The following is a 26,023-nucleotide window of genomic DNA, read 5'->3' on the forward strand; positions in this document are numbered from 1 at the left end:
TTGGTGCTGGAGCAGTTGACTGTCCACGTAGGAAAACATTAAAGTATTACCTGGCATTATACACAAAAATAAACAGGTAAGATGTAAACATGAAAGACAAGGAATTATATAGTTCTATGTGAAAATATGAGGTTGTACATTCATGACTTAGGTAGTCAGAAGGATTGCATAAAACATTAAACAGACGTGTTAGTGGACACAATCGATCGTTTAATGATGTTATAATTTTAACACTTCTGTGTAACTAAGTTAAAAAGGTGCAAACTTGGAAGGTGTATTTACAAAATACAGAATTTCAAAAGTGTTCATTTCTAGCACGTACAAAGAACTAAAATCAACAAGGAAGACAACCTAATAGAAAAATGGGTAAGGAAATGAAAAGACAGCTCAAACCTTCACTAATCATCAGGGAGTAACACATCACATCCATCAAAATGACAAAAATGTAAACCTCAAGAGTAAGATGGGTATAGAAAAATTAGAATTCTCTTAACACTGCTGGTAGACTTGTAAATTATTACAACTGTTTTTGAGAGCAATTAGGCAATATCTGGTCAAGGTGAAGATGCACACATTATGTTACAGCACTTTTTAGACATATAGGTCTGTACCCTAGGGAAATGCTAAACAAAACAGTATACAAGTACTTTATAGCATTTTTAATAGTGAAATAGTAATGCAATGTAAATCATCGGTAAAAGGATGAATCAATACATTGTATAATTAATAGATAATTAGGATGCATGAAAATTAATGAATTGGAGCTACTTATAAACAGAGATAAATCTCTATGAATAAGAGATAACAGATAAGTTTTATGCTGGAGTCCAGAGGATTATGTCAACTGCCTGAACCAGACTGTCCACACATCTTTAAAAAACCATGAGATGTACAAGGAGTGTGTATAAAACTGCACACGATCCATGCCTTTATGGACATACTAGGAGACAGAGCGTACCACAAACATCAATTTACTAGAAAATTGATAGGTAGCAGACTCCACTGTTGAAGATGCAAGGCGTCAGAGAATCTTTGAAAAAGAGGAAAGACTCATGGATGATCTAGACAAAGCATGGGCAAAATTAAACCCTAACAGAAAAAGTGCCAAAATTCTGAACATAGCCTGGGTCTGGGAAGGTTGCAGCACTGGCTATCAGGAAGGAGCCAGGGCTGGCAGCTCCAGGTAAGCATTGTTTCTGAGAGGGAAGCAGCTAAGCTGATGAGAGGACAGTGTCCCTTAAAGACATGACAGTGAAGGGAAAGAAGGAAGTGACGGGGGAAATGAAGGCACCTGTAGAAACAAAAGAGAAATGAGTCACCTGACCTGACCCCCACATACACACAACTGCCACCACTGAAAAACGCTATCTGTTAAAGGACTTGCACTTCATTATACTGGCACATTGAAACACTTTTCAACTGGGAAGGTGTCTTTTAAAAGAATCAAACCAACACAACACAAAACTACTTTGAGAAGAAAACAGAAAAGCTGAATGGTAACATTTCACCTAATGAATATTACCCCTTAAGAAAACAAACAGAACAAACAAAACCGTAAGAACAAGCTCCAAACTAAAATTAAACATTTTTAAACAAGCATTAGATAATAATGTGGGTACATATCAAATCTAGATCTGAAGTTTACAACCTAAGAACAGAAATGGACAAAAATAGGAAAGAATGCCACAAGAGCTGATCAAATCAGGACAAAACTTGACGGAAAAGACAAAACCATTTCAGAAATGAAGAATAAATTACCACCATCTATCTAAGGCAGAAAAGATTCAAGTGGAATTTTAATAAAGATCAGTGAAAAAAAATGAAGGAAACAACCAAGAGAATGAAAATTATATGAAGTAAAACAGGTCAGAGAGTAAGTACTTGAAATGGAAGATGAGAAAAGACAATTCAACATACATATTATTGGAATCCTGGCTGAAGAAGAGAGCAAAGCAATTCAGGAGAATTAGTATTTATAACTATAATCCGAAAGAACTTTCTGTAAATAAGAGAAAAATGGTAAAAATGGACCTGGGATGGTCAACTCTGAAACCAATTCTAGTAAAATTATTGGGTGTTAAGGAAAAATAAAAAAATCATGAAGTCCACTAGGCAAAATAATCGATTTACTTGTGAAGGTGAGAATATTAGTGTGACCTCACATTTCTCAAGGCAACAGTGATACATCATTTCAAGAAAAAGTCAAATAAATTCTTAGTCAAAGGTTCTCTACGCAGCTGAACTATTTTCAAGTATGAGGGCTATAGAAACACAGCTTTAACATGCTGTAACAAGGGAACACTGCTCTCACATGCCCTTCCTGAAAAACCAACCAGGAGATGAACTTCATCTGAACAAAAGATGACTAGAAAATTTTAGCAAAATAACTGTCAATGAGCATTTAATGAGGTAAGACTAAAATGAGGATGGGATATAGGTCAAAGAATAGAATGTAAACATTATGTTCTGCCAAGTAGGAAGAGTACAGCTAAAAAAATGAGAGGAAAAGGGAAAGAGACAGGGAAAAGTAAAATAATATCATTAATTGTGTATCAGTAACAGGTGGGAGTCAGAGGTGCCACTGAAAACTGACCAACCACAAAAGGCACAAACTTCCAGTTATAAGATATATGAGTGCAAAGTATGTAATGTACCGTATAATGATCATAGTTGACACTATGTGGTGTGTGGTATATTTGAATATTATTAAGAGAGTTAATCCTAAGAGTTCTCATCACAAGGGGAAAAACACCCTTTTTTTTCTTTATTTTGTGTACATCCATATCCTGACACTTGCAATCATTTCACAATATATGTAAGTCAAATCATGCTGTACACCTTTAATTTATACAGTGCTGTCAATTATAGCTAAATAAAACAGGAGGAAAAAACTGACCAACCAGATAGAAAAAGTTAAGCAAAGAAAAATAAAGGACCTGATAAAAGGTGCAAATATCTATACATATACAGATACAAGAGAGCTAAATATAGAGCTGTGTCTTGGCCCAGACAGAGAGACTACTGGGGGAAGAGAGAAATTTTTTCTGAGGTTTTGTTGTGTGTTTTTCGTTTGGAAACTTTTCCTCTGTCTCCTCCTCTTGTCGCATTCTCCCTGCTTATTTCTACGTGTGCGGTTGGTCAGTTACGTTTCTCGATCTCCGAGACGCAGTCTTACATAGGAGATGTTCTATGGGGCCCAGGAGCAAGCTCCCCTCTGGTCACCAGAGCTGTATGTCTAGGGATGTGCCCTTATGTGGTGGGGGGCCTGCTGTGTGGCTGCGCTGAGAGGCAGGATTGTCCCTGGCCTGCTTGGCTACACTGCCTTGCCTCAGGGGATGGCCGCCCACCGCTCCCGCATGGCTGTCTGCGTGGCCAGGGGGGCCACCTAGAATTTGCCTAATTTCCTCTGAACTACCCTGTTCAGACATTTGCTTCCCCTCCTCTGCCTTGCTCTTCATAAGCCTTGACATCCAGAACCGTCGTGGTGGTGAGGGAAGGAATGCTCCAGCGTTGGTCTCTGGGCAAAAAAGCACTCATCACAACTGCTCCAGCCTGAAGCGGGTTTGAGGAGATCGCAAAAGAGTTGTCTCCTCAAAGGGAGAGGGCAACGCATTCAGTGAGGCCCCACTAAGGAACTCGGCAGGCCGCTGGAGGACGGGGAGGGGGCGGCGGAGATAACTGAATGAAGTCAGGGGACCTACCTAACGTGACTTACACCCAGAAGCTCCATCGTGTCACATTTAGCCATCCATTCCCATTTGGTGAAGCCAGTAAGTTTAATAAAGCAGGACATTTCAGGGGTGGACAGTGGCTCATAAATCACATGCGCCCCCAAAATCTTCCTCTCTAGCATTTTTCCAGGCAGAACACTTGCTAAAAACAGAACCCAAGGGACCATGCAGAATGACAGCCGCAGGCTTCTTTAGCTAAACCCCGCTCTAGCTAGTTCCCCCTGGTTCACAGAGGGCAGAGGGAAGCTGGGCTGAGCAAATCTCTGCTCTGTCCCTTCCTGTGAACTTGTACTGGAGTGTTTGAAACCGAGTGTTTCCTCACTAAAAAGTCCCGAAGGGGCACTTCTTGGCAAGTCCTTCACTCTTTATGGCCTCACCTAGATGGAAGGAAATTAATGTTGCTTGCCTAGAATCCAGTGGAAATATATATAAGGGAACACAAGTTTTAAAAGTGGTTGAGAAAGCAAAACAAAACTTTAATTTGAAATGATACAATGTTTAGCTCAAATTAGAAGACAATAAAGATTAAAATGAGCTTTGAAAAACCCAATTAAAAAAAAAAAGCATAACACTAGAATTAAAACTCCAAAAATAAGGTAAAGAATGATCATCAATCCATCGCACCTCATTCCCCTACTTTTAAAGGAGGGTGGGTCCAGGAAGAGAGCTTTTGTTTTGCTAAGGGAGGGTGGGTTATGGATGTAGAGGAACCCTGGGGTGAGACATAATAAAGGAGGAGGGAGACAGAAAGAAACGGGAGGAACAAGCTTAGGCAAAAGAGAAAGACTGTTGAAAGGTACACTGAGGTTTTGTTGCGTGATCTACAATTTAGCCCCCTTTTCCGTTTCTACAGGAAAGCTTTACAAGAAGTCTACATTACTGATGTTTTATTGTGTGTTTGGGTATTGGGTCTGCGTAGGAGTGAAGCTTGTCTCAACACAGCGACTGGGTGAGGGCAGAGGCAGGTGAAGGAGGCCCGGTTACGTGGGCATCTGTACAGACGTTCACGTAGCAAGGGGCTGAGTGAGGCTGAGGGGAAGTGGTAGTGCCTGTGGACTTCAGGACCACCTGCCTAACTGTCAGGGAATGTTGGGTGGCTTCTATCAGTGACAAAAACTAGCCAAGCAAAGAGGTGGATGTAACTTTGGCTAGAGCAGCAAGGAGAGTGGCCCAGATGTGTATCAGGGTGCCTCACTCAGGAGGGTGGTTTTGCCTTAGACCTTCACGGGAAGGAGTGGGCACGTGGCTTCCTGGAGAATTTGCAGTAGAGGTCGTTCTGCAAGAGAAGTCTCAGATATCTGAACAGGAGCTGTTTTTCTCTGCAGTTAGCAAGTGTCAGGAGGACGAAGAGGTTTAACCTTAGCTAATCAATCATGACAAATAGTTCTAATCACAGCTAATTAATAAGGAGGCAAAGAGTGGGAAATTAGAGACCTTGCCAGCAGGTTTGGGCGAAAGACAAGGGTCTGTGTGTGTTGGTCTCGTCCAACAAACATAGTTCACCTCAGGACAGTCTTAACGATTAGAGTAATTTCTGAGGAATTTGGGTCAGAATACAAAATACACTTCACCTCCCTTCCCCATCACCCCTCCCATCCTGAGATGTCTTGTGTGGAGGGGGTGGTATTTTTGGAAAAGGTTGATGTGCCGAGAGTATAGGAGGGGTGCGGAGTCCTGCAGGGTGAGGATGGAAAAACTGGTCGAGCCTGGTTGTGAAGGGCCTCAGGGGCCAATGAGCAACTCACCCCCCACTCACGCGGTGCTGCTCCGGCGGAAGGTCAGGGGACACAATCTTGCAGAAGGAGCGCTGCAGCGGTGGAAGGAGGACCCAAAGGCAGGAGCAGCGAGCAACCGGCGGCCCCACGCAGCGCGGTGAGCGGTGATCAGCCTTAGAGCCGGGCCGGGGCCGGACAGTTCCAGGCGGGACTGATAGAACCTGGTGGCCGCGGGTCCGTGCGGCCCGGGGAATTGGGTCCGTTAGGAGCGCGGTTTTGCTGCGCAGAGCGTGGATTTACAGCCCGGCCAGACGAGTTCAGTCTGACTCTGGCACTTACTAAACCTGTGATTCTGAGCAAGGAATGGACACTTTCAGAGCTCAGTTGTCTTCTGTAAAAATAGGCATAATGCCACTCGCCTCTTTTTTTTCAGCAAAGATAGAACAGCACATGTATGTGACTCGAATATAGTGCCTGGCACAAAATAAGCAATTCATACATTCGAGTGCCCTTCAGCTGGCATTCAAGGCCTCCTGTATTTTGTTTGCCAAGCATCTTTCTAGGCAGAAGGCCCACCCTCCTGCGCCATTCCCCTCCCTCCAAAAATACAGGCCAATGAATGCCTTCTCAGATGTGACCCACTCTTTCTCATCTCTAAGTCTTTGCTCCGGCTGTTTCTTGAATAGCTTCCCTCTTCCAGTCTGACTGCCAGTGATGGGGAAGTCAGTTCTCCTGAAAAGCTCAGCTTCAAATAGCACCTTCTGTAAGAACACATCCTGAGTTAGCCCAGGTGGGAATGACCCTTCTGTTAAACCCCCAAAGCACTTCATTGGAACCACTCTAAAGGCTCTTCCACCATACAGGTATCCCTGCTTTTGGAAAGTTTGCTTTATGCCACTTTTGCAAGCCACATTTGTTTCCATTTTCACTAACCAAAAGAAATCCAATGAGAGTTTTTGCTTTTACAAAAAAAAAAAAAGTGAAGTCTTAATAGTGCTCAGTGTTCGTTTCGCGGCAAGCCATTATAGAGACAGTGCAGCAAGAAGGGGCCCGGCCATGCTCCTTCCCTGGGAACCACACTCAGCATCTCAGCAGCCATAGCTCTGAACCGTGTCTGTGAGCATCTGTGCTTTATCTTGATTAATTTTGTATATCCATTAGCTTTACTCCATCCTGGCTTAAGAAAGGTTTAGTAGGAAAGGTCTACTTTCAGATACCAGGGGAAACATGTACTGTACTTTATCTTGCTATTTTGGATAAATATTTCCTCTCTTCCAGGTAGCATCGAGTTAATTTTTCCATTCACTATAGGACTTAATTCAATGTTATTGAATTATTATTAATTACAGTGTTATTAGAAGTAGATATTTAATAGCCAGATGCAGATGATGGACTCGGAGAGAGAAGAGGAGAGCAGTCAGTCAAGTGCTAGCCTTCGGGGAGGGAGGAGGGTGTGCCCTTGCTAACCAGGGAATTAGTGGGGAGGTACTGCTGCCAATCCTAATGTTACTGCCATCATGTCTGGTTCCATCTTTGTAACTCATAATTCCCCCACGGCATTTAAGTGGGGCGAAATTCAGTATATAAGGCCAGTAAGGATTGTTTCAGACAACCCTATGTTACTAGTTTGCTGAGTTTGGGGTTTGTTTGTATGTTTGACCTGTTTTGTGAGCTCCTGGCTTAATTCAGGTAGGTGGCAAAGATGTTACCTGCTCTAGGGCTTCAGTGTTATTTCTGTAAGAAAAATAGTTTGACAATTGAAATCATGATTCGGGCTAATAGCAGTTTTAAAATCAAATTATCTCATGAAGTGACACACTCTAGCTTCTGAAGTATGCATAGCTTAGTTTTATGAAATTAACCTATGGTCCCTTTAAGCACAGCAAGATGGGAGAAGATGGTGTTGAACTGAGCAGCAGGGAAAAATCAAGCTGCAACGTTTGTGTAATGGACAACTAGACGCAGTAATTTTTTCTTAAACTTTTCTGTAAGGAAAAGTAGTTTTTGAAAAAGAATACCTAATACTCATATTGAAAAATGAAAAACAAACAGCTGCAGTTTGTGTGAAAGATCTTTATTTTCTTTTGAACAATATTAAAACAAATAAATTATCATGAAGTTCAGTAACACAATGAGCACGTGTTAATCTTTTAAAAGGCACATATGGTGCAATCACAGTAAAGTAATAGAGACAGTTCAACAGCTGTTTATCTTGCCACCTTATACAATTATCTGCTTATTTCACATTGTTCTTTTGATGTCCTTCAGTGAACTTTTGCATTTTATAAAAAATTCAAAGTCCTATCATGAAATGTACTTCTATTGGTTGGCTTATTTTAATTCTCTTTACTGTTAACATCACTAATGAATCATATTTAAAAGACATTTAAAAATAGTACCTTTTATTCTTGTGCTAAAGTAATCATTCCTTCACAGTGTCGTAAAAAAGTGTTTTAAGCACCCAAATGTAAATTAAGTGGAACTTGGTGATGTAAACCTTCTTCTAGGAATAAAATTGGGGTAAACCAGGGCTTTTTGTGGTTATCGTTTATACTTTTTAAATGGTTTTATTCTGCCGTTATTTTTAATTACACAATTTTAAACTGTGTGATTTGGTAAAGAAGACTTTAACGTTTTTATAGAAAACAGGCACGATCTAATTTTTTAAATAAAAGTTATAACATAAACTTTGCTTCCTGATGCTAAATCAAACACGTTCTCTAAAGAACATTCCCAGTCACTCTCAATTTTTCACAGATACGTGTACAGAGAATCCTAACTACCGGCTCACCTGATTACAATGATTTTCTTATGAAGAAAAACGCCCTTTACATGTTCTTTCACAAAGATACTATTGTATGATTAATGTTGAAACCCAACTAAGCTAACAAATGTTTAACAAATTTTGTACGCTGTGTCCTTTCATTTTCATGTTTAAAATAAAACTGAAAAATTATAAAATACCATTAAAATTGTCATCAACTGAAAGCAATATTGACATATCTTTCTCAATAAATGAAATATGCTTTGACACAGCTATAGTACAAACAGCACATTTTAACTACTGGTTAGGTTAAGTAAATATAAATTGTTGAATTTGGCTAGAAATTCTGATAATATAGTAAAACTCAGATTATTTCATGAGTAATCTGAAAAGGTCCAGGTGTAATTAACACTGATTTAAAAAATGTAAACATTTCATTTCCCTTGGGTAGCTGCATTATTGTTCAATTAAAAATAAGAGTTCATGCACACGACAACTAGGCATTATTCCATCTCTAAATCTCTATGTGGTCAATTGTATCAACATGAGTCATTTCACAGAGACCTACAGATGCTACGTACGATAGTTTATCGCGTGTAGACTCTTCAATCAAAAGTTTATTGTGCAAATATGCTAAAATAGAATTTCCCTGAGATGAACTACCTTGCTGGCCCACAGAAATAACTACATAGAACTGTATTCAGATTTTAATCTGATTTATAGTCTAATCTGACACACCCAAAATGAGTGTGAATAGACTTTTTAGAATCAGTTGATTTATGCTAATATTTCTGTTCAGTGGACTAGTCATACATTTATAGCTAAGCCAGTGTAACCAGAGAACTTGTTTAAAATAAAACTCTTCAGAAACACACGGAGGTGCACATGAGTAGGTACTTGAGAGAGAACTTTCTTGCAAGTGCAAAAATCAGGAATCTCTTTTATAAGCTTTCAGGATATACTAACATTTAATTACTTCAAAGGTAAAGAAAATGCATTTAACAAGTAAAGAAGTTTCCCAAATACCCATGCTGCTCAAGTTAGATTTTTTACATTAAAACAGTCAATCAGAAAAGCATTAATTAGTTTTAAAAATTCTTTTTCTTTCACTCATATAACCAGGTCAGATCTCACTCATGTATTTTTAATTAGGAAGCCATTCACGTTAGATAACTTCTCCTTTAATGGTCTGTGAAATGCTGCTGAGATAATTTTCAGACTTCATGATAAAATTTGTCCACTCCTGACAAATGTCCTCCATGGAGAATTCTTCACCACCGTATTCCAGTGGAAGAATGTTTGGGAAATGCTGCAGTAAGCTTTGTTTGTAATTGGTCCCGTGCATGTGAATCTGAAACAGCCAAAATGTTTTAGAAGCTATGCCCTCTGCCTCTCGGAGCAGTAGAGGTCAGTGGAGAATCAACACCGTAAAATAGGGAGACACTCTGGTACCTCCTAGGATGCGAGAGCCTGTGCTGATACTGCATCCTTTCTTCCTCCGCTTAGGAAGCTAATGAATTTGCTTATGCTTAGATTGTGCTGTTTGTGAATCTGATCATCTTACTGTTTTCTTGTATTTGCACTCTTACAACTATTCAAGATTAGTGAAAAAGATACTCTTTTTTTTTCAAAAGTAGATTTTTAAAACTCTAAATAAAGTCGTTTTATACATTCTATTCCCTAATTTATAGGTGATTATTAGCAAAATATCTCATATCCTGAGACTGTTCTTTAGGTGGTAAAAATGTACTTCCTTTTATTTATGTTAAATGAAAGCATTTACCTGATCACACCAGGTATGTGGGAATAATTGTGTGGCACAGTTGATAGATACTCTTGGCTAGTAACACAGTAAGAGACAATTGTAATGGTTGAAAACTTTAAATTTTCAAATTTTTAAGCTATAAAAATTGACCATATAATGTCCTAAAGTTAAAATAAGGACTTGGAACCTTCGATTGAAAGCACATCTTGTTAAAAATAAATACATAAATAACCTTTGTTCATCTGCTAGGATTCATCCATACATTCAACAACCATTTAATAAGAACCTACTGTGTGCTAGGATATTAAGATTAAAAGATGAATGAAACAAGTGTCTTGTACTCAGGAACCTCACAGGCCTAATCCTTGATTTTTTTCTGAAATATTTAAAATATTATCAGCGAACTGAAAAGAAATCCAGCTATCTCCTCAGGAAGGGGAAAATAAGAACAGTCACAGGGTATTGCCAAATTGTTTAAAGAGGGAAGTGGCTGGATTTGGTCCTCCTCCCCTCCCCATTTTGGTAAGTCTGTTTCATGTCAATTAACTTTCATTGAAATGCTTCATTTAACTTCTCAGTTTTTAATTTTTCTTCCTTTTTTTGCTCATTTTCTCCTCTTTATGAGGTTTGGCTTATTGTTGTATTTGGGGTTTTTTGATCCAGAATATAACCCCAAATAAAAATATTTATTTTTGCATCTCTCAGGGTTCAAAAGAGGATGGCCAGCTATTATTAAGCTATACTGAAGAGAAAAAAAACATGAACAAAAAAATTGACTTTTATAAAAATAATAGAATGAAAGGACTCATCCTCGTAAGGGTGGTTCTTCTTGAAGACAGATGGAAATGCCTGCTGGAAAATTTCAAAAGAAGCTCTAGGGTCATAATTGTCTGCCCAGATGCAAGATGTTACATTTTCGTAATACGAAGGAATATATAGTTCCTAAAATTCCAAATATGCTACATTACAACTCATATTACCTCTACATTTATATAATTTTGATACTTATATTGTCAAAGCCTTTAAAACCTGTTTTGTGTTCAAGCATTGGATGTTGTCAATATTTGTCTAAATGAATGCTCTAAGAATTATCCTTTACAGATTAATGTAGAAGAGTGGTTGCCATTTTGGGGACCTCAGATTCTCTTTTCAACATTGGAAGAATCTCAAGTGATATTAGATATTTACCTGAGATAAGACTCCACAAGATAGGTAAAAAAATATCAACTCTCTTTGCTTTAACTAACATGACATTAAGTCACATACCTTGGGTACTGTGGTTTTCAGTTACACATGTCTGATTTAAGTATATTTATTTTTTATTTACATAGATAATACATTCACGTGGCTAGAAGTCCAAGCAAGATAAAAGATACACAGTGAGATGTCTTGCTCCCGACCATATCCTCATCCATCCCATCCATATCTCTATTCTGTTCAACATGGGTAACCACTTTGGTTGTATAGCCTTTTAAGGATAACTTTTATGCAAATATAACTATGGATTCTGATTTCTTCTGCTTTTATACAAAAGGTAGTATATCATAAACACTATTCTGCATGTTACTTCACTTTACAGTGTATCCTGCAAATCTTACTGTGTTCCATTGTGTAGCTGTATCATAGTTTATTTGAAAAGTTCCCTGATGATGAATTCTTTGTAGTTTCCAGTCTTTTGCTACAGTGAATCCTCTTGTGTATGTAATTCTGTCTGTGTGCAGGTATAGCTGTGGGATAAAATCCCAGAGACGTGGAGGCTGTAGTTTTGATAACAATGACCACACTGCCCCCTGTAGGCAATATACCATTTTGCAGTCACACCAGCCATGTATGAGAGGTCCGGTTTTTCCACAGCCTCACTAACTTGATTTTTCAAAATTCAGATTTTAACGTATAAAAGTAGTTGGCTTCTTAGATACGTATTCAAAACATTGGACTAATTCTGGGTATGTGTTGGGAGTTGGAGATTATAAAGCAATTTTTAAATAAAAAAGGAGTGGAACATTTGGTAGAGATGAATAGTGACTTGAATTATGTTTTACTTACCCGTCCCTTAATTTTTTCAGTCAGGAATGGCTTAATCATAGAAAAGACAGCATGGAAAATGATTGGCTCATTTATCAAGTGGATACCACGAACTTTTAATGGGAAGGAATCCTTTGGAAAATAAAAAAGTCTTATTAACAACAAAGCATAAATCAATATGTAATTCTATAGACAAGCACTTTCTTTGGATACTTGCTAAACTTACAGCAGTCCCTAAAGTGTGACTTTATTTTCAAAATTATTCTATCAATACAGTAACCTGCTTTATAGTTCACTGTCACTAGATTAAGAAAAGGTCTCTAAAAAGGTCTCACCTTGTACATTAGGCAGAGAATTTTGATACCTGCATCTTTCATAAATAAGACACAGAAAAACGTCTTCCCCAATCACATATAAAGGTGCTTTTTAAAACACCAGTGAGTTTTGTTTTAAACCAATGAGTCATTTGGATATTCATATTTAACCTTCCCCCCACCACCCCCGTTTTATTTTGAGGAAAAAAAAATCAAACTTCCATAAAAGTTGAAAGAATAGTACTATAAACACGCACCTTTAAATTTTTGACACGGGTATCGGTCTTTCACATCAACGTAATATAGGCTTTTTTTTTTTTTTTTGAAGGTTTAAAAAGTTAAGAATTGAAGGAAAAACTTCATCAATAGTTTCCCTACCCAAAGATGTGTTATTAATATAGAGATATTTCCTGCCAAGTTTCTTTCGTGCAAAACTCTTTTTTGTCCCCCCACACATAGCTTTTACAGCTATGTTATCAATTTGGAGCTTTTCCTTTCAGGTTCTTTCTAGGAATAATTTTACTTTAAACAGAATTGCTAGTATGCTCTCTAAGTAATTTGCACCCTGTTTTGTTTCATTGATATAATACAATTTTTGTAAACATTGTGAGTTTTAATATTGTTGCAATAATCTATCCAATGGATGTACCATCATATAAGTAACCATTTTCCTATTTCTGGACAAATAAGCTCTTTCTAATTTTCTTCTACAAAAATTGATGCTCTAGTAACTATCCTTCTGTACAGAAGGCCATGGGGGTTGTAAGTACAGCCTTTATGTTCAGATGCCCTGGACTGGAATCCTTGCTTCACTGCTGACAATGTGTGTGACTGGGGGCATCACTATGTCACCTCTCTGACATAGTGAAATAATCTGTAACGTGGGAAAAATGGTAGTCACATGCTATGGGCTGCTTGTAGCCATTAAACAGCAATGCGTCTGAAACACTTAGCAAAGTCCCGGCACACAGGAAGCTCCTGTCACTATATACAAAGTCTTTGCTACATTTAAGATTATTCCTTAGCCAGGTGTCCCAAAGCAGGATTATTGTGTCAAAGATGATGGCCATTTTTTTAACTTTTTTTTTCTGAAACAACTGTACCAATTTATACTAACAAAAAATCTATGTGACATTTTGTTGTATCATTGCCATAAATATTATTTTTTGAGTCAGTTTTTAATTTAGGAAGAAAATTTAAATGACAAAAAGATAAAGTTACCACATTATTGTTTAAATGTATAAATTCTGTGGTTCCAAATTTTGAACTTATTTTTAGTTTGTTGCAACATTCTCTCTTTTTGAATTAATAACACTCTACTTCTTCCTCTTAGAATTACTGAATTCTATGTAACATTTCTAAAATTTTATTTGATTTTCTAATATATGTACTATCCCTTCTCTTTGTCCAACATATAACTAAATTTATATCTACTATTTGGAAGTATTATCCCGAACAGTTAAAAAACACACACTTACTGTAAGAACAGCAGCAATGTTCTTGGCTACGGATGGGGTAATTTGGAAAGCGTGAGAAAACTGCCAGCCTTCCAAATCAAAGACAGCCTTGATTCCATTCCGTTGTGTGTCCACCTCCTGGACAATAAGCTCAGATGTGATTAGACTCACACGAAACACATCATAAGCCGTGAAAACTTTTGGGTCCCATTGTGCTTAAAAAGTAAACAAATAAATTAAGTCATATCTCAGCACTGTGTAAAGAATCAGAAAGATTTACAAAAGGAAACAAATTCCATTTAAAGGATCCAGAGAAATAAATCATGTACAAAATCGTGAATTGAATAATAGATCAAACTGGTGGTCCAAGAACAGGTGCCTGCTTCTTCCTCCTTCCTCAGAGCCCTAGCAAAGAGCAGATTTTTAAGAGCGTGGGGAAGATGAAAGAATGAATGCAGGCTGGATTTGATTGCCAGATAAAACTACAGCCCAAAATACGCAGGAGGGGCTGCAGCTCTAGGTGGGAATGCCTCTGGCGGGGGCTCTGAGCTCAAAGGTATTGAAAATGGAAAGAGCAAGGCTTGGGATTATGAAGAGTGATGCAGGGCTTAGAGTAACCACAGAGGTTGCTAGGGGAAATGGGTGGGGAGCAGACAGGCAGGCTGATCTCTCTGACACCCTTCCGCGACAAGCAGCGTGTGGCAGAGTCAAGTTCACACAAGCTAGAACAGTATGTGTGGGCTTTGGAAAGCTGAGACAGGGATGCGCCCAGGGAACTGCCCACACCCAGGACAAACAAGGAATACCTTGCTCAGCAGAGGAGTTACTGACATTCTTGTCCTCCCCTCCCCTCCCAGCCCCGGGGCAGGCCATGGCATGCCAAAATGACAATGGATAAGCAAGCAGGCCATCTTGAAACAAGGTATGTATCCACAGAGAACTGAAATATTTTTAAAAACACAGCCACACAACGAAGAGAGGACCCAAACTCCATAGACAAAGGCACTAAAACTCAAGGAGACAGCTAATAAAGTGACAAACATTAAAAGAAGCAAACTAGTTTCACTGGGGGAACAAAAGCTACTGTAGGCTATTATCATAAGAATAGGCTATTATGAAAAAGAATCCATTGAGGTCTTGGAAACAGAAAGGTGACAATTTAAGCAAATCTCAGTTGTTGGGACTGACGTCAGAAAAGACACATACAACGAGTGAATAATTCCTCAAGCTGAGGAATTCTCTCAATCTCAGCACAAAAGAGCCAAGAGTCAATACATATGAATAAAAAGTTAAGAGACATGCAGCTAGATCCGGAAGTTTCCAAAGCCAGCTAATTAGAGTTCTGGAGGACAATAAGACAGAGAACAGGGAACAGAGGAGGAAAGAATAGTAGCAGTGGAGAAAAATATTTCAAAGCTGGAAAAAGATGCAAATCTTCAGACTGAACGTTTCGTGAAGCGCCTAACAAGATCAACGGGTGAAAAAAAAGATTCATGACTAAGGAATGGTAAACTTCTAAAACTACCCAAAGTTTCTGACTTGGACAGCTGGGTAGAATGGTGGTACCATTTACTGAGATTGGAAAGACTGGAAGAGAAGTGTTTGGGGAAGGAAAGATCAAAAGCAGTTTTGAAGATGTGAAAATGGTGACTGCAGGACGTCCAGATGGAGGCAACTGGAATAGGGCACTGGTTGCATGGAGCTTTGGGGACAAAGGGATGCTGCGGTGGGGATACAAATATGGGAGTTATTTGTGCTTACAGGTCTATGGCAAGAACGGTCTTAGACTCTTGTCTATCACCGTTATAGTACAAAGAGAAAGTAGCGTAAGAGGAGGAGGCCAAGGCCAATGTCTTAATGAATTTCAGAATTTAAAGGGAGGACAGAACAGGCAGTGCCAGCAAAGGAGACTAAGACGAAACAGACAGTTAAGTTGGAGGGAAACAGCAGGAGAACGTGGCATCAGAGAAGGGAAGAGGATATCCCAAAAAAGAGGAGGAGGTTTGCTGTATCGATCGGTCAAGTGATGGCACTAAACGTATCCCTTGGATTCGGTGAAAAGAAAGTCACTGATGATTCGCCCAGGTCATTTCAGCAGAGAGGTGGGAGTGAAACCACATCAGGGGGCATTGAGAGGAACTGTGAGAGAGCGTGGACGGAGACCATCACTAATTTAAAAAGGTTTGCTGAGAAACAGGGGTGTGGGGAGATGGCTGGGATGGAGGCTGGAAGGTCTTAATGTGATTGAGGAGGAGGATTTTTTTCATTTTGGATGGCTGATCCTTAAGAGATTTAAATGTTAATGGTAGTGTCTAACAGCAAGGAAAAACTTGAAGATAGAGAAAGATAAGGAATAATCAGGAATGTTCTTACGAAAGCACCACAGTAGAATAGCGCTTTGTTTTTAAAAGCCTCTAATTCCTGGTAAGAATCTGAATAATCAATCCATGGTTAACCCAGCTCAAATATACTTCATTCAGCCTCCTATAACACACGAGGGGCAAGGAAAGGATGGAAAGGACATTGTGATGTCTGGTTCATAGACAGGATTAACCCAGTTGTATATGACCCAGAAGCTGAAGCAAAGAAACAAACAAACAAACGAAAGACTCATTTTCCTGTCTTCTGCTGCCCATTCAAGAATTAAATGCAGTGTCTTCTTGCAAGATTAGCAAACTGCTGAGTTCTAGGCAGGCATCTTACCTACGAGCAGGCAGAAGAAGCAAATCTATAAATCTCTTTAAGTTCCCCAGAATATTTACAGATGTAAAAGCTTCCATGAGATTAATAATAAATTCGTAAGATTCTGCTCAGGAAATGTTGGCTATCCTTGTCATTTCCACTGGGCCATGACAGGATGCTGGGGCCGTGTGGGCCCTTGGTTACCCGCCGTCCTTAATGACACACAGGTCTAAGGGGGAGGCAGAAGTCAGAGGCCCCCAACCTCCAGGAAACACTAGGGAGACCTAATGGCGAGAAGGGGAAGCAGTGAAAAGAAAGAGGGGCACAGGGAACACGGATTCCTCAGCATTTCCCCGGGTGCCGCTCTCCACTGAGTCTTCCATCATCCTGGGAAAGGAACTCCTGCTCCTCAGCCTGGGGCTGTACCCCACCCCTGCTCACTCACTCGCTCCATAAATATCTCATAAATATCCACCATGTGCCAGGCCCTGGTTTCGGTGCTTGGGAAGCATCAGTGGCCAGATGAAATCCACACTCTCATGGAGCTTGTATTATGGCAGCTCAGAAATCGTATTTGGACTTGTTTTATGTTGGATGGCGGGTAAGAGTTTTATTTACTTTATTTTTTATCTTGTCACCTTCCGCCCCCTATTTCTCCCTTCCATTTTCTTTTTCTCTCAGGTGATGTGGTTGGCTGTGTGGGAGGACGGAAGCAGGGTTTTCATTGGTTTGGGATAATTTTCTCACAACTGCCAGTTTTGTTCTATTTGGAGGACATTAAAAAAAACTGCACGAACCTAAGTTAAAACCTAAAAAGCGAAATTCTTATGCATGAACTCATGGAGGCTTTCAACACGGCAGTCAAGAAAAATAAAAAAGCGGAGGCGCTGCGTGCGACGTACCGATTCTGTAAATGAGGACTTTGCTGCCGGCGGGGTCCCTGGCTCTCAGGACGCCGAGGTAGCCGGCCTTCAGCAGGCCAAGGACACTTCTAGGATGGAGATCTGCACTTATTTCCGGACACTCTGCTCTCCACTTACAGTAGTTTTTTAGTAACTGAAAAATAAAATAGAAATAAAAAGTCTGCAGATAGCATACCTGGTAAGCATTTTGTAAAAATGAAAGCCTTGGCATGACAGAAGGCCTCTGCCGTCTCTTCAGCCACGGTTTTAGTCTGGGGTTATCGTTAGTGAAAACGAAAAGTGTCCTCTTCAAGGGTCTCAGGTGATAGGAGTTAGCCACAGATTCCAAGATGAGCAATTTTTACTTGTCTCCTGTGGCAGCTAGACTCCCAAAGACAGCTGTCAATAGTGCCTCCCCTCCTGGTGTACACATGTCATTCCCTCCCCCAAGGGGTAGAATCCGTTTGACTCCTTCCTCTCGCAGCTGAGCTGGCCTCCTGCCTTGCTTTGACAGGAGTGACACTGTGCTAGGTTAAGAAGCCTGGGGTCTTCGCTTTTTGCTTTCCGTGATCCAGATCATGCAAGATGATGACTAAACAATGAATCTATGCAGAGCGAGGCCCTGGATGACGAGAGGCCATCTCAGCCAGTCTGACATCAGCCACATTCCCATCTCATGCAACGTGGACCAGACATAAGCCATCCCCACTGAGCACTGCCCAAAGTGAAGAGTCACAAATTAATAGCTGCGGTTTAAGTCCCTTGATTTGAGGGCCTTTTGTTACTCAAACATTGATAACTGAAGCATCCACCTTTAGTCTTTCTTGAAACAAGGAAGACAGAAATCAATTGAATTAACTCTACAAATGTTTTTGAGCATCTACAATGTTCCACACACTGTGTTAGGCACTTGAGTTACAGCCGTGGACAGAATAAGTCCCTGCTCTCCTGGGATCTGACCTGTGGGTGACCAACTGGGCCATACAGACAAGTGTGATGTAATGAAATTCCCAGGCTGCTGCTTCAGAACCTCGGCTCCACCCCTTATTATCTGTGTGATCTTGGGCACGTATTTAACTCCTCTGAGTCCTGTTCCTCAGTGTCTGCCTTGCAGGGTTATGAGTAAAGCATACGTGGGCATAATTAAAAAAGAAGAAAAGGAAAGAAGAGAAGGAAAAAAAAAAACCTGTTTTCTTTTTTTTCGCAAATGAGCCACCAAAAATGGTTACATTATATTTACAAATAATATAGACATTGTCAGTGTATTGTGGAGAATACTGACATCAAGTTACGCATTTAAACTTTATTATATTTCCATTTTCCTTGTCATGATTTTTGGCATTCTCAATTTTTTTTTTCTAAAATGGCAATATACTTGTTTTGAGTTTAAAGGGATCTATTAGCTACACGGAACTGCAGTTCAGAGGAAAGGAGAGGACACATTTTGTATTAATTTTTTGTTTCTTTGGGGGGCAGAAGAGGTAACTAGGTTTATTTATTTTTATTTATTTTTAATGGAGGTACCAGTGATTGAACCCAGGACCTCGTGCCTGCTAAACACACACTCCACCGCTGAGCTCTACCCTCCCCACCCCCCAATTTTGTATTTGAGAGTTATTGGAATAAACATGATGACTGTAACCACAAGGTAGTAAAGATCTGCGGGAGAAACTGCAAATTCAAAATTTAAAAACCAAGTAAAGGCTGAATTCCAAGCCTTGGGAAATGTCAATGGCTGGGAATGGCTTGAGGAAGAGAGAATCTGGTTGGCTCATAGGAGAAGCGGCACCGTGGTGTACAGGAGGGAGGGAAAAGGCATCTGGGTTGCTCTGTTCCTCTCTCCTCTCTCTCTGGTGTTGTTTCCCTCTCTTTCTCTCTTTCTTTCTCCCTCTCTGTCACTTCTGCATTTAATAAACTTTTCCTAACTCTTAAAAAAAAAAAAAAAAGGAGACTGTTACTAACAGTTAAATGCAACAGAGAGGTAAGAAAGAAAAAAAGTCAAGTTGCCAACCAAGAAATAACTGGTGACCTAAATCTCAGTTTCCAAAAGCGGTAAGAACAAAAGACACATTGTAGATAGTGATACATTCATTCTATTCTATAAGGTGAATTTCTCCTCCTCCCTCTGTCTTAAGAGGCATCAGAATAAGTGTTAACAGCATTTTTAACGCTCATTCCTTTTTGATAGTTCCAGCACATGTAAAAATAGTCATTTTAATTCTGATTCAAGCAAAACACTAGAAGCAGTGTGTGAGCTCCAATACAGAAACAGTGGTTTTCTTTCCCCATGGAATAATCAAAGTTGTAGCTTCAGTAAAAGGGGTCTTTCAGGTACTAGAGGCAGGTTCCTCAGCTTACTGATCTCTACAGAGTGCTGGCACTCAGGAAGCAGGCACACGTGTTACAGGAAAGAATAAAGTAATACATCATTAAACCAGCTAGAGTCACACAGTTGAAAAAATGACTTTTGTAAAGATGCACAAATCACTCTCATACTTTGGACACTTAACTTTTGCAGACTGAAAGCTCTAAATTTGGATGTTTTGATTACTACTCTTCCACTGATACATGAGTCCAGGTGACTTGAATACATGACGTAAATGACGTAAAAGCCGCTACTTAGTGATTCTCAAACAAAACCCTACAAGTTCATAGCAGCAACAACAAAAAACCTGCCTGCAAATGAATACTCATTACTGAAAGGCACCTGTTTTGTACCACAATTAGGAATAAATAAATAGAAAAAGTTATGGCTTATTTTAACTATGCTTTGCAATAGAGTATGTTTCTTCTTACACTTTTCATATACTTTCAAACAGAATTACAACCATTTTGTGACAGTTTATTTTTTTCCAGGCTTCGTTCACTTTGTTTTTTGCATATAAAACTATGTGGTGGCCACAGCTGGAGCCTGGGTCCTCTGCACAGAAACTCTGGTGTGGGTCTTTACGAGACGATCAGTGAATTCCTGACAGGGAGACTTGGTGAACACAGGCTCTTTCCAAAGATCAGGGGTGAGATAGCGGTAGGTCTTAGAGATGGCATGGAAGGTGGCCTTGGCGAAGTGGCCCAGCGTGGCAGCGCAGCCCCTGGCAGAAGTGTGACAGTCATCAATACCAGCCATCATCAGTAGCTTCTTGGGCACTGGGGCTGAAACAATGCCAGTGCCCCTGGGTGCAGGGATGAGGCGCGCCAGCACAGAACCACAGCGCCCAGTCACCTTGCAAGGAACGGTGTGGGGCTCGCCCATCTTGTTCCCCCAATAGCCTCGCCACACAGGGACAGTGGAGAGCCTGGCCAGGATGACGGCCGCCGGGTGGCTGTGGCCACCTCCCTGGAGCACTTAACACCCAAACCAACAAGTCCATTGTCATCCCCAGTGGCGACAGGTGCCTTGAACCTGGTCCGCTGGCCAGCACGGGTCTGCTTTTGCACAGGCATACTCTTCAAAACCTCGTCCTTCAGGGATGCCCCCAAGAAAAAGTCAGTGATCTCAGATTCCTTGATGGGTAGGGAGAAGAGACAGATCTCCTCCAGAGACTTGATCTTCATGTCCTTCACCAACCGGCCCAGCTTGGTGACCAGGAGCCACTCCTTGTCCTCTGCCTTGCCTCTGCGAGCTCCGCAGTCACGGCCTCAGCCTGGCCTCGACTGTGCCCCCGGCGCCGGACGCCGCTGCCGAAGCCTCCGTGGAAGCCACTGCGGCCTCCCATCCCAGGGCCCCCGGGGCCCCCCGCAGCACCGGCGTCACCCGCCATTTGGCGTTCTCTCGGAAAAGAAGTGTGCCAGTTTTATAGGGTTTAAAGGCATAATTTCAATTCCCCCTCACAACCATTCTGAGAGGTTACCCATTTTATTGGTAAGAAAACGAAACCTCAAAGATACTACCATCAGGGGCAGAGCAGAGACTGAACCTGACAAGCTGGTATGGTAAGTTTTACAAAAGAAGCTGCATTTAGTGGGAGATGAGCAGGGAGAGTCAATGGAATTTTGAAAACTTTTAAGTCTTTGGGAAAACCATAAAAATAATTAATGAATTTAAAATGTATTACGTGGAGCAAAAATATAAGGAACTGGAATATTCACTTGTACAAGATAGGAATTCTTAAGAATGTATAGAATAGACAGGGGTTAACAGCTGGTTGTTTTATGTTCAGTGTTTTTAAACAGAAGGGGAAGGCGTACTTGAGAGCACAGGCTCCCCTGAGTTCAACCCAAGTTCAAACCCTCGCTCTACCACTTAATAACTGTGACTTCGAACAAGTTACTTACTCTTTACATCTCAGTTTCTTCTAAAGTGAGAAAATACTGAGATAATCCACATGAACACGACTTACCAAAGGACCTGGCACCCCAGAAACTAGTAGAATTCTAAAAAGTCGCTAATTTGTTATAACTTCAAATACAAAAACTAGAATAATGAGAAATTTCATTATAACTGAGGGCCTTACTAAGTTTCCTTCATACACTAAGATCATAGGTCTTTTACACGCTTAACAATGGAGTTAGAGTTGAATTAACTGCCTTTGTGGAGGAAAATGAAAAAATAGCTTCATCCTCTAACCCTCTTTCTCCTTCCCAGTTGGCAGAAAAATAGGGCAAAGAGTTCACAGTCGGAAACTTGATTCCTGTCCAGTGTATTCAGACAGCATCCTGCTAGCCAATTCTTCAAGGACATGATGCAATGAAAGCAATTCAGGAAGATAAATAACACAGAAAAAATGTATATCTGAGAGGCTGGAGGTAAATTTTATTTCATTTTCGACTTAGATATTACTTTTAAAAAGCAACTAAGTGAAACTTGTAATTAAACACTTCTAATTGTTAGTTACTCCTACACATATATATGTTTAACGCCACATTTAAACTGCACTCTTCATAGGACCTGAGACTGTGTCTTCATAGTTAGTAGCTGCTGAGTAGATATCAGGATCCCTGGGTAGCCATCTGACAGAACAAAAATAAATAGGTTCGTATTTCATTCTTAAAAGTCAAAATAAAGTCCAGTAGGTCAACAACTCCAACATGAAAAAGAGAAGTCATATATTACTAGAGAAAATTTTGCAAAACCTGAGAGCTTATGAAACCCAGAAGCAATTAGAGAACAATCAAATCAATACATTTAATTACATAAAAACTTTAAAATTCTGTACAGAGCAAAAATGAACAAATGGGGCCTAATTAAACTTACAAGCTTTTTCTCAGCAAAGGAAACTATAAGCAAAACAGAATAACAACGTACAGAATGGGAGAAAATACTTGCAAATTATGTGACTGACAAGGGATTAACCCCCAGAACATACAAACAGCTCATACAGCTCAATAACAGAAAACCAAAGATCCCAATTAAAATGCTTCACAGAAAGAAAATAGCATTAACGTGTCAAGAGACAAACAATGAACTAGGACAACAGCCTATTTTCTTTAACATTTAAGGATGTTTTATGAATAAATTTTTTTTATTTTTTATGTAAATAAAGTAGAAGAAAATAAATAAATAGCCAAGACAAGCAGTTAACTAGAAAGGAATTTTAAAATGTTAAATATATGAAAGATGATTAACCTCACTTGAAATTAAATAAATGCATATGATAATAATAATGAGAACCAGTTCCTCACCTAGCAGGTTGACACACAGATCACAAACATGGGATGAAACAGTGTGGGTGATAATGTGGGAAGAAGGTACCATTAAGTAATATAGAAGCAATAAAATAAGTGCAGATACTCTGGAGGACAGTTGATATATTCACCAACACTGAAGACCCACATCTCACTTCATCCAGCAGTTACACAAGTCGAACTTCTCCTGTAAGGATTTTCCTATTTTTGCACAATGACAGACGTACAGAGACATACTAAAACACCCAGCTGGTGATGGAAGAGCCCCCATTTGTCATGGTTATTGTATTTTGTGAACTGCCAAGCAAACTGTAGGAATTAAAAATATAGTCATTGAATGAAGGAATGAACAGCACGCATGGCACCATTGCGATTAATACATTTAATACATGTATTAGTGTTACAATATGTTGTAATATATGTTAATACATTTTAATATATGAAATTGATACAGTGGAATAGCACACACCCCAAAAGAATAACAATAATACACATGCTGAAATAGGTTGATCTCTATGATAAATTGGGCAAAAAAAAGGCAAAATGTGCTCACATATACATTAGCTTGTGTGAACGGAGCTTATAGCTGGAAAGGTAAGGGTCAGGTAACAGTAACCACTGCTGGGCAGGCAGTTGGCCAACTAAGGTTTGGGGTGGGAAATGTTTTCCTTTATAAAGTTACTTTTAGGAACTTACTTTGCATTCCTTACTACTTATGGATTATTTTTTACCACCTATATTTTTTACTTTTTCAGTTAAGAATTACTTATCAACAACAAGAATCCTCATACTGAGACACGCCGGGACTCGAACTATAATACTTCCTCTGCCTCGCTGCCGGCTGTGTGACACTGAGGGAGCCACCTGGAGGAAGGGCTAGGTCAGGTTCGACTGCTGAGTGCTTACTACATGCCAGGCTCTGTGCTGGGTACGTCGTTTTTTGTTAAATTGGTTAATGTTCAGTCCTGGGCACCAGTCACTGAGGGAGGCGTTCCTACCGTTATTTCACAGGTGAGGATGCTGAGCCCAAAGGGACAGAATTCAAGGTCGCATCCTTCTCCCTGATTCCTGTCTTCCCACCGCCCTGCTCTCAACCAGCTGCAAGATACCTGAAAACACATAGCAATGTCCTCAACCCCATCCTTCCACTCAAAAGATGTACTGGACCGCTTTACTGTCTTGACACTTAAGTATTACTAGTAATAATACTTTTGGGGGCTAAAATTCGGCTTTAGACCTTCAGTTTTACAGGCAATTTCATTTTCCCAACTGCACGTGGAGTTACCTGCTAAAATGGACTCAGTCTAGGTTCCCTACTTTTCAGCTTCAATTTTGTTTCATCTCACCGCCTCTGCCACAAAGTAAGACGTTTCCCCCAAACTTTATAGCTTCAGGAGACTCATCGAGGGCAAGGTCTCCGTGTCTGAGGTCAAACGGGCCCTCACCCCAGAGGGCTCCAGCTTTTCCCGAGGTTTCCCGTTTCCACGACCCGGAGAAACTGGGAGGACCAGCGCGGGATTCCTCAGAACACCCGCGCCCGCCGCCCGGTGCGCTCGGGGCGCGTCCCCGCCGAGGTCCCGCCGGCGAGCGGGCGTCTCCGGGGTTCCGGGCTCGGCCGCGGCTTCCCGGCCCCGTCCTCCGGGGCGGGCGCGGCACGGAGGCCCCCTTACCCGCCAGGCCAGGTCCAGATCGAAGTCCCGGGCGCGCAGGAACCGCAGCAGGAAGGCGTCGCTGAGCGGCCGCGGCGCCCGCAGCGCGCCGGCCGCGCGGACCCGGCGCCGCAGCTCGGCCAGGCTGGGCTGCAGCAGCGGCGAGTGGTCGGGCAGCGCGCTGAGCTGCGCCCCCGCCGCGGGCCCCGGCCGCGCCTCCGCCATGCCCGCCGCCGCGCTCCCGCCGCTGCCCGGGGCCCGGAAAAGGCGCGGGGCCGCCCTCCCGGCCCGCCTCCGCGGGCCCGGGCCGCCGACACCCACGCTCCGCTCCGCCCCTGCGGGGGGCCGCCGCTTCCCTGGGATCACGTGGTGTCCCCACCGTGCTCACCGTCCTGGAAGCGCAGGGTAGTAACCCCAGCCTTTCCCAGTAAAGGGAGTCACTGGTGTTCAACGCCGAGGGGAAGATGTCAGAAACTTTGCCTGCACTGGTTGCGATCGGGATGTTTTGACAATAATCTATTGAACTTTTGTTTTTCCTTCCTTTCTTCCGTCTTTCTTTCTTCCCTTCTCTCCCTCCCTTCTTTCTTCCTTTCTCTTTTTCTTTCTTTCCTTCCTCCATGTCTCTCCTCCGTCCCTCCTTTTCTTTTCTTTTTCCTTCCTTCCTTCCTATGTTCCTCTGTTCCTCTCTCTCTGTCTTTCTCTCCCTCTCCTTCTCTCTCCCTCTCTCCCTCTCTCTCTCTGTCCCCTGGAGCTGGAAGGAACCTTAGAACAACCATTTAAAGGACGGCTCGTTGCAGACTCGCTCCTGAGCCCTTCTCCTGACCCCTTCCATTAAGGCTTCAAACTGACTCCTCACCTCAAACTGTGTTATCAAAGTGGCTTCCAAAATGCACATCCCCACACGCTACCTTCACTGACTCATGAGTCTTCCCTTTCCTCCCAGTCCAGGCAAAGTCTTCTCACTTCTTGGCACTTTGCTCTACCAGTGACCTGTACAAATAAACGACTAGCAATTACCAAAAAAAGTTTTGAACACTCTATACTTCCTCTGTTACGCTCCGCCACCATGTCTAGTCCCTCAGCAGATAGTCCAGAGTCCTCATATGACATCATCTAAGTGATCCAGATGAGGAAGATGAAAGAGGAAAATTATGTGAAGCCAGAAATATTGTTAAACTGGTCTTTTCTTGATCTCTGCCCATTATAACTACCTGAGAATTGACCTGTCTTCCCAAGGGGAACTCTGTGAGACACACTAATTCTTACTGAATATATACTGAGGCGGGAAGCCCCATAAAAAGACTGGCAGGACCCCCAAGCAGGGCCACTACTCTCCTGCCAGCACCATGCGGTACTCTGGCCCAGAAGCTCTATCTCACTTTTTGCCTCTGAAACAG

The 26,023-nt window shown here is 41.2% G+C and overlaps 1 protein-coding gene and 1 pseudogene across 3 annotated transcripts; both read right to left on the minus strand.

The window, feature by feature from the left end:
* Positions 1 to 9,157: 9,157 nt before the first annotated feature.
* On the minus strand, positions 9,158 to 24,865 carry TTPA (alpha tocopherol transfer protein). 3 transcript variants are annotated; one of them, XM_031441568.2, is made up of 5 exons: positions 24,648 to 24,865; positions 17,356 to 17,509; positions 13,793 to 13,986; positions 12,022 to 12,132; positions 9,158 to 9,561 (listed from the first exon to the last, which is right to left on the minus strand). In XM_031441568.2, exons 1-5 carry the CDS (start codon positions 24,849 to 24,851, stop codon positions 9,376 to 9,378), a joined length of 849 nt encoding a protein of 282 aa, XP_031297428.2. In that variant the 5' UTR covers positions 24,852 to 24,865; the 3' UTR covers positions 9,158 to 9,375. The 3 variants fall into 3 exon arrangements, with proteins under 3 accessions (XP_031297428.2, XP_064337006.1, XP_064337005.1); XM_064480935.1 differs by lacking the exons at positions 12,022 to 12,132; positions 13,793 to 13,986 and having other exon boundaries at positions 9,404 to 9,561; positions 24,648 to 24,851; XM_064480936.1 differs by lacking the exons at positions 12,022 to 12,132; positions 13,793 to 13,986; positions 17,356 to 17,509 and having other exon boundaries at positions 24,648 to 24,851.
* LOC105094566 (small ribosomal subunit protein uS5-like) lies at positions 20,224 to 21,113 on the minus strand (annotated as a pseudogene).
* Positions 24,866 to 26,023: the final 1,158 nt, after the last annotated feature.

This window comes from Camelus dromedarius, chromosome 30, assembly GCF_036321535.1.
Source record: "Camelus dromedarius isolate mCamDro1 chromosome 30, mCamDro1.pat, whole genome shotgun sequence".
NCBI lineage: Eukaryota > Metazoa > Chordata > Mammalia > Artiodactyla > Camelidae > Camelus > Camelus dromedarius.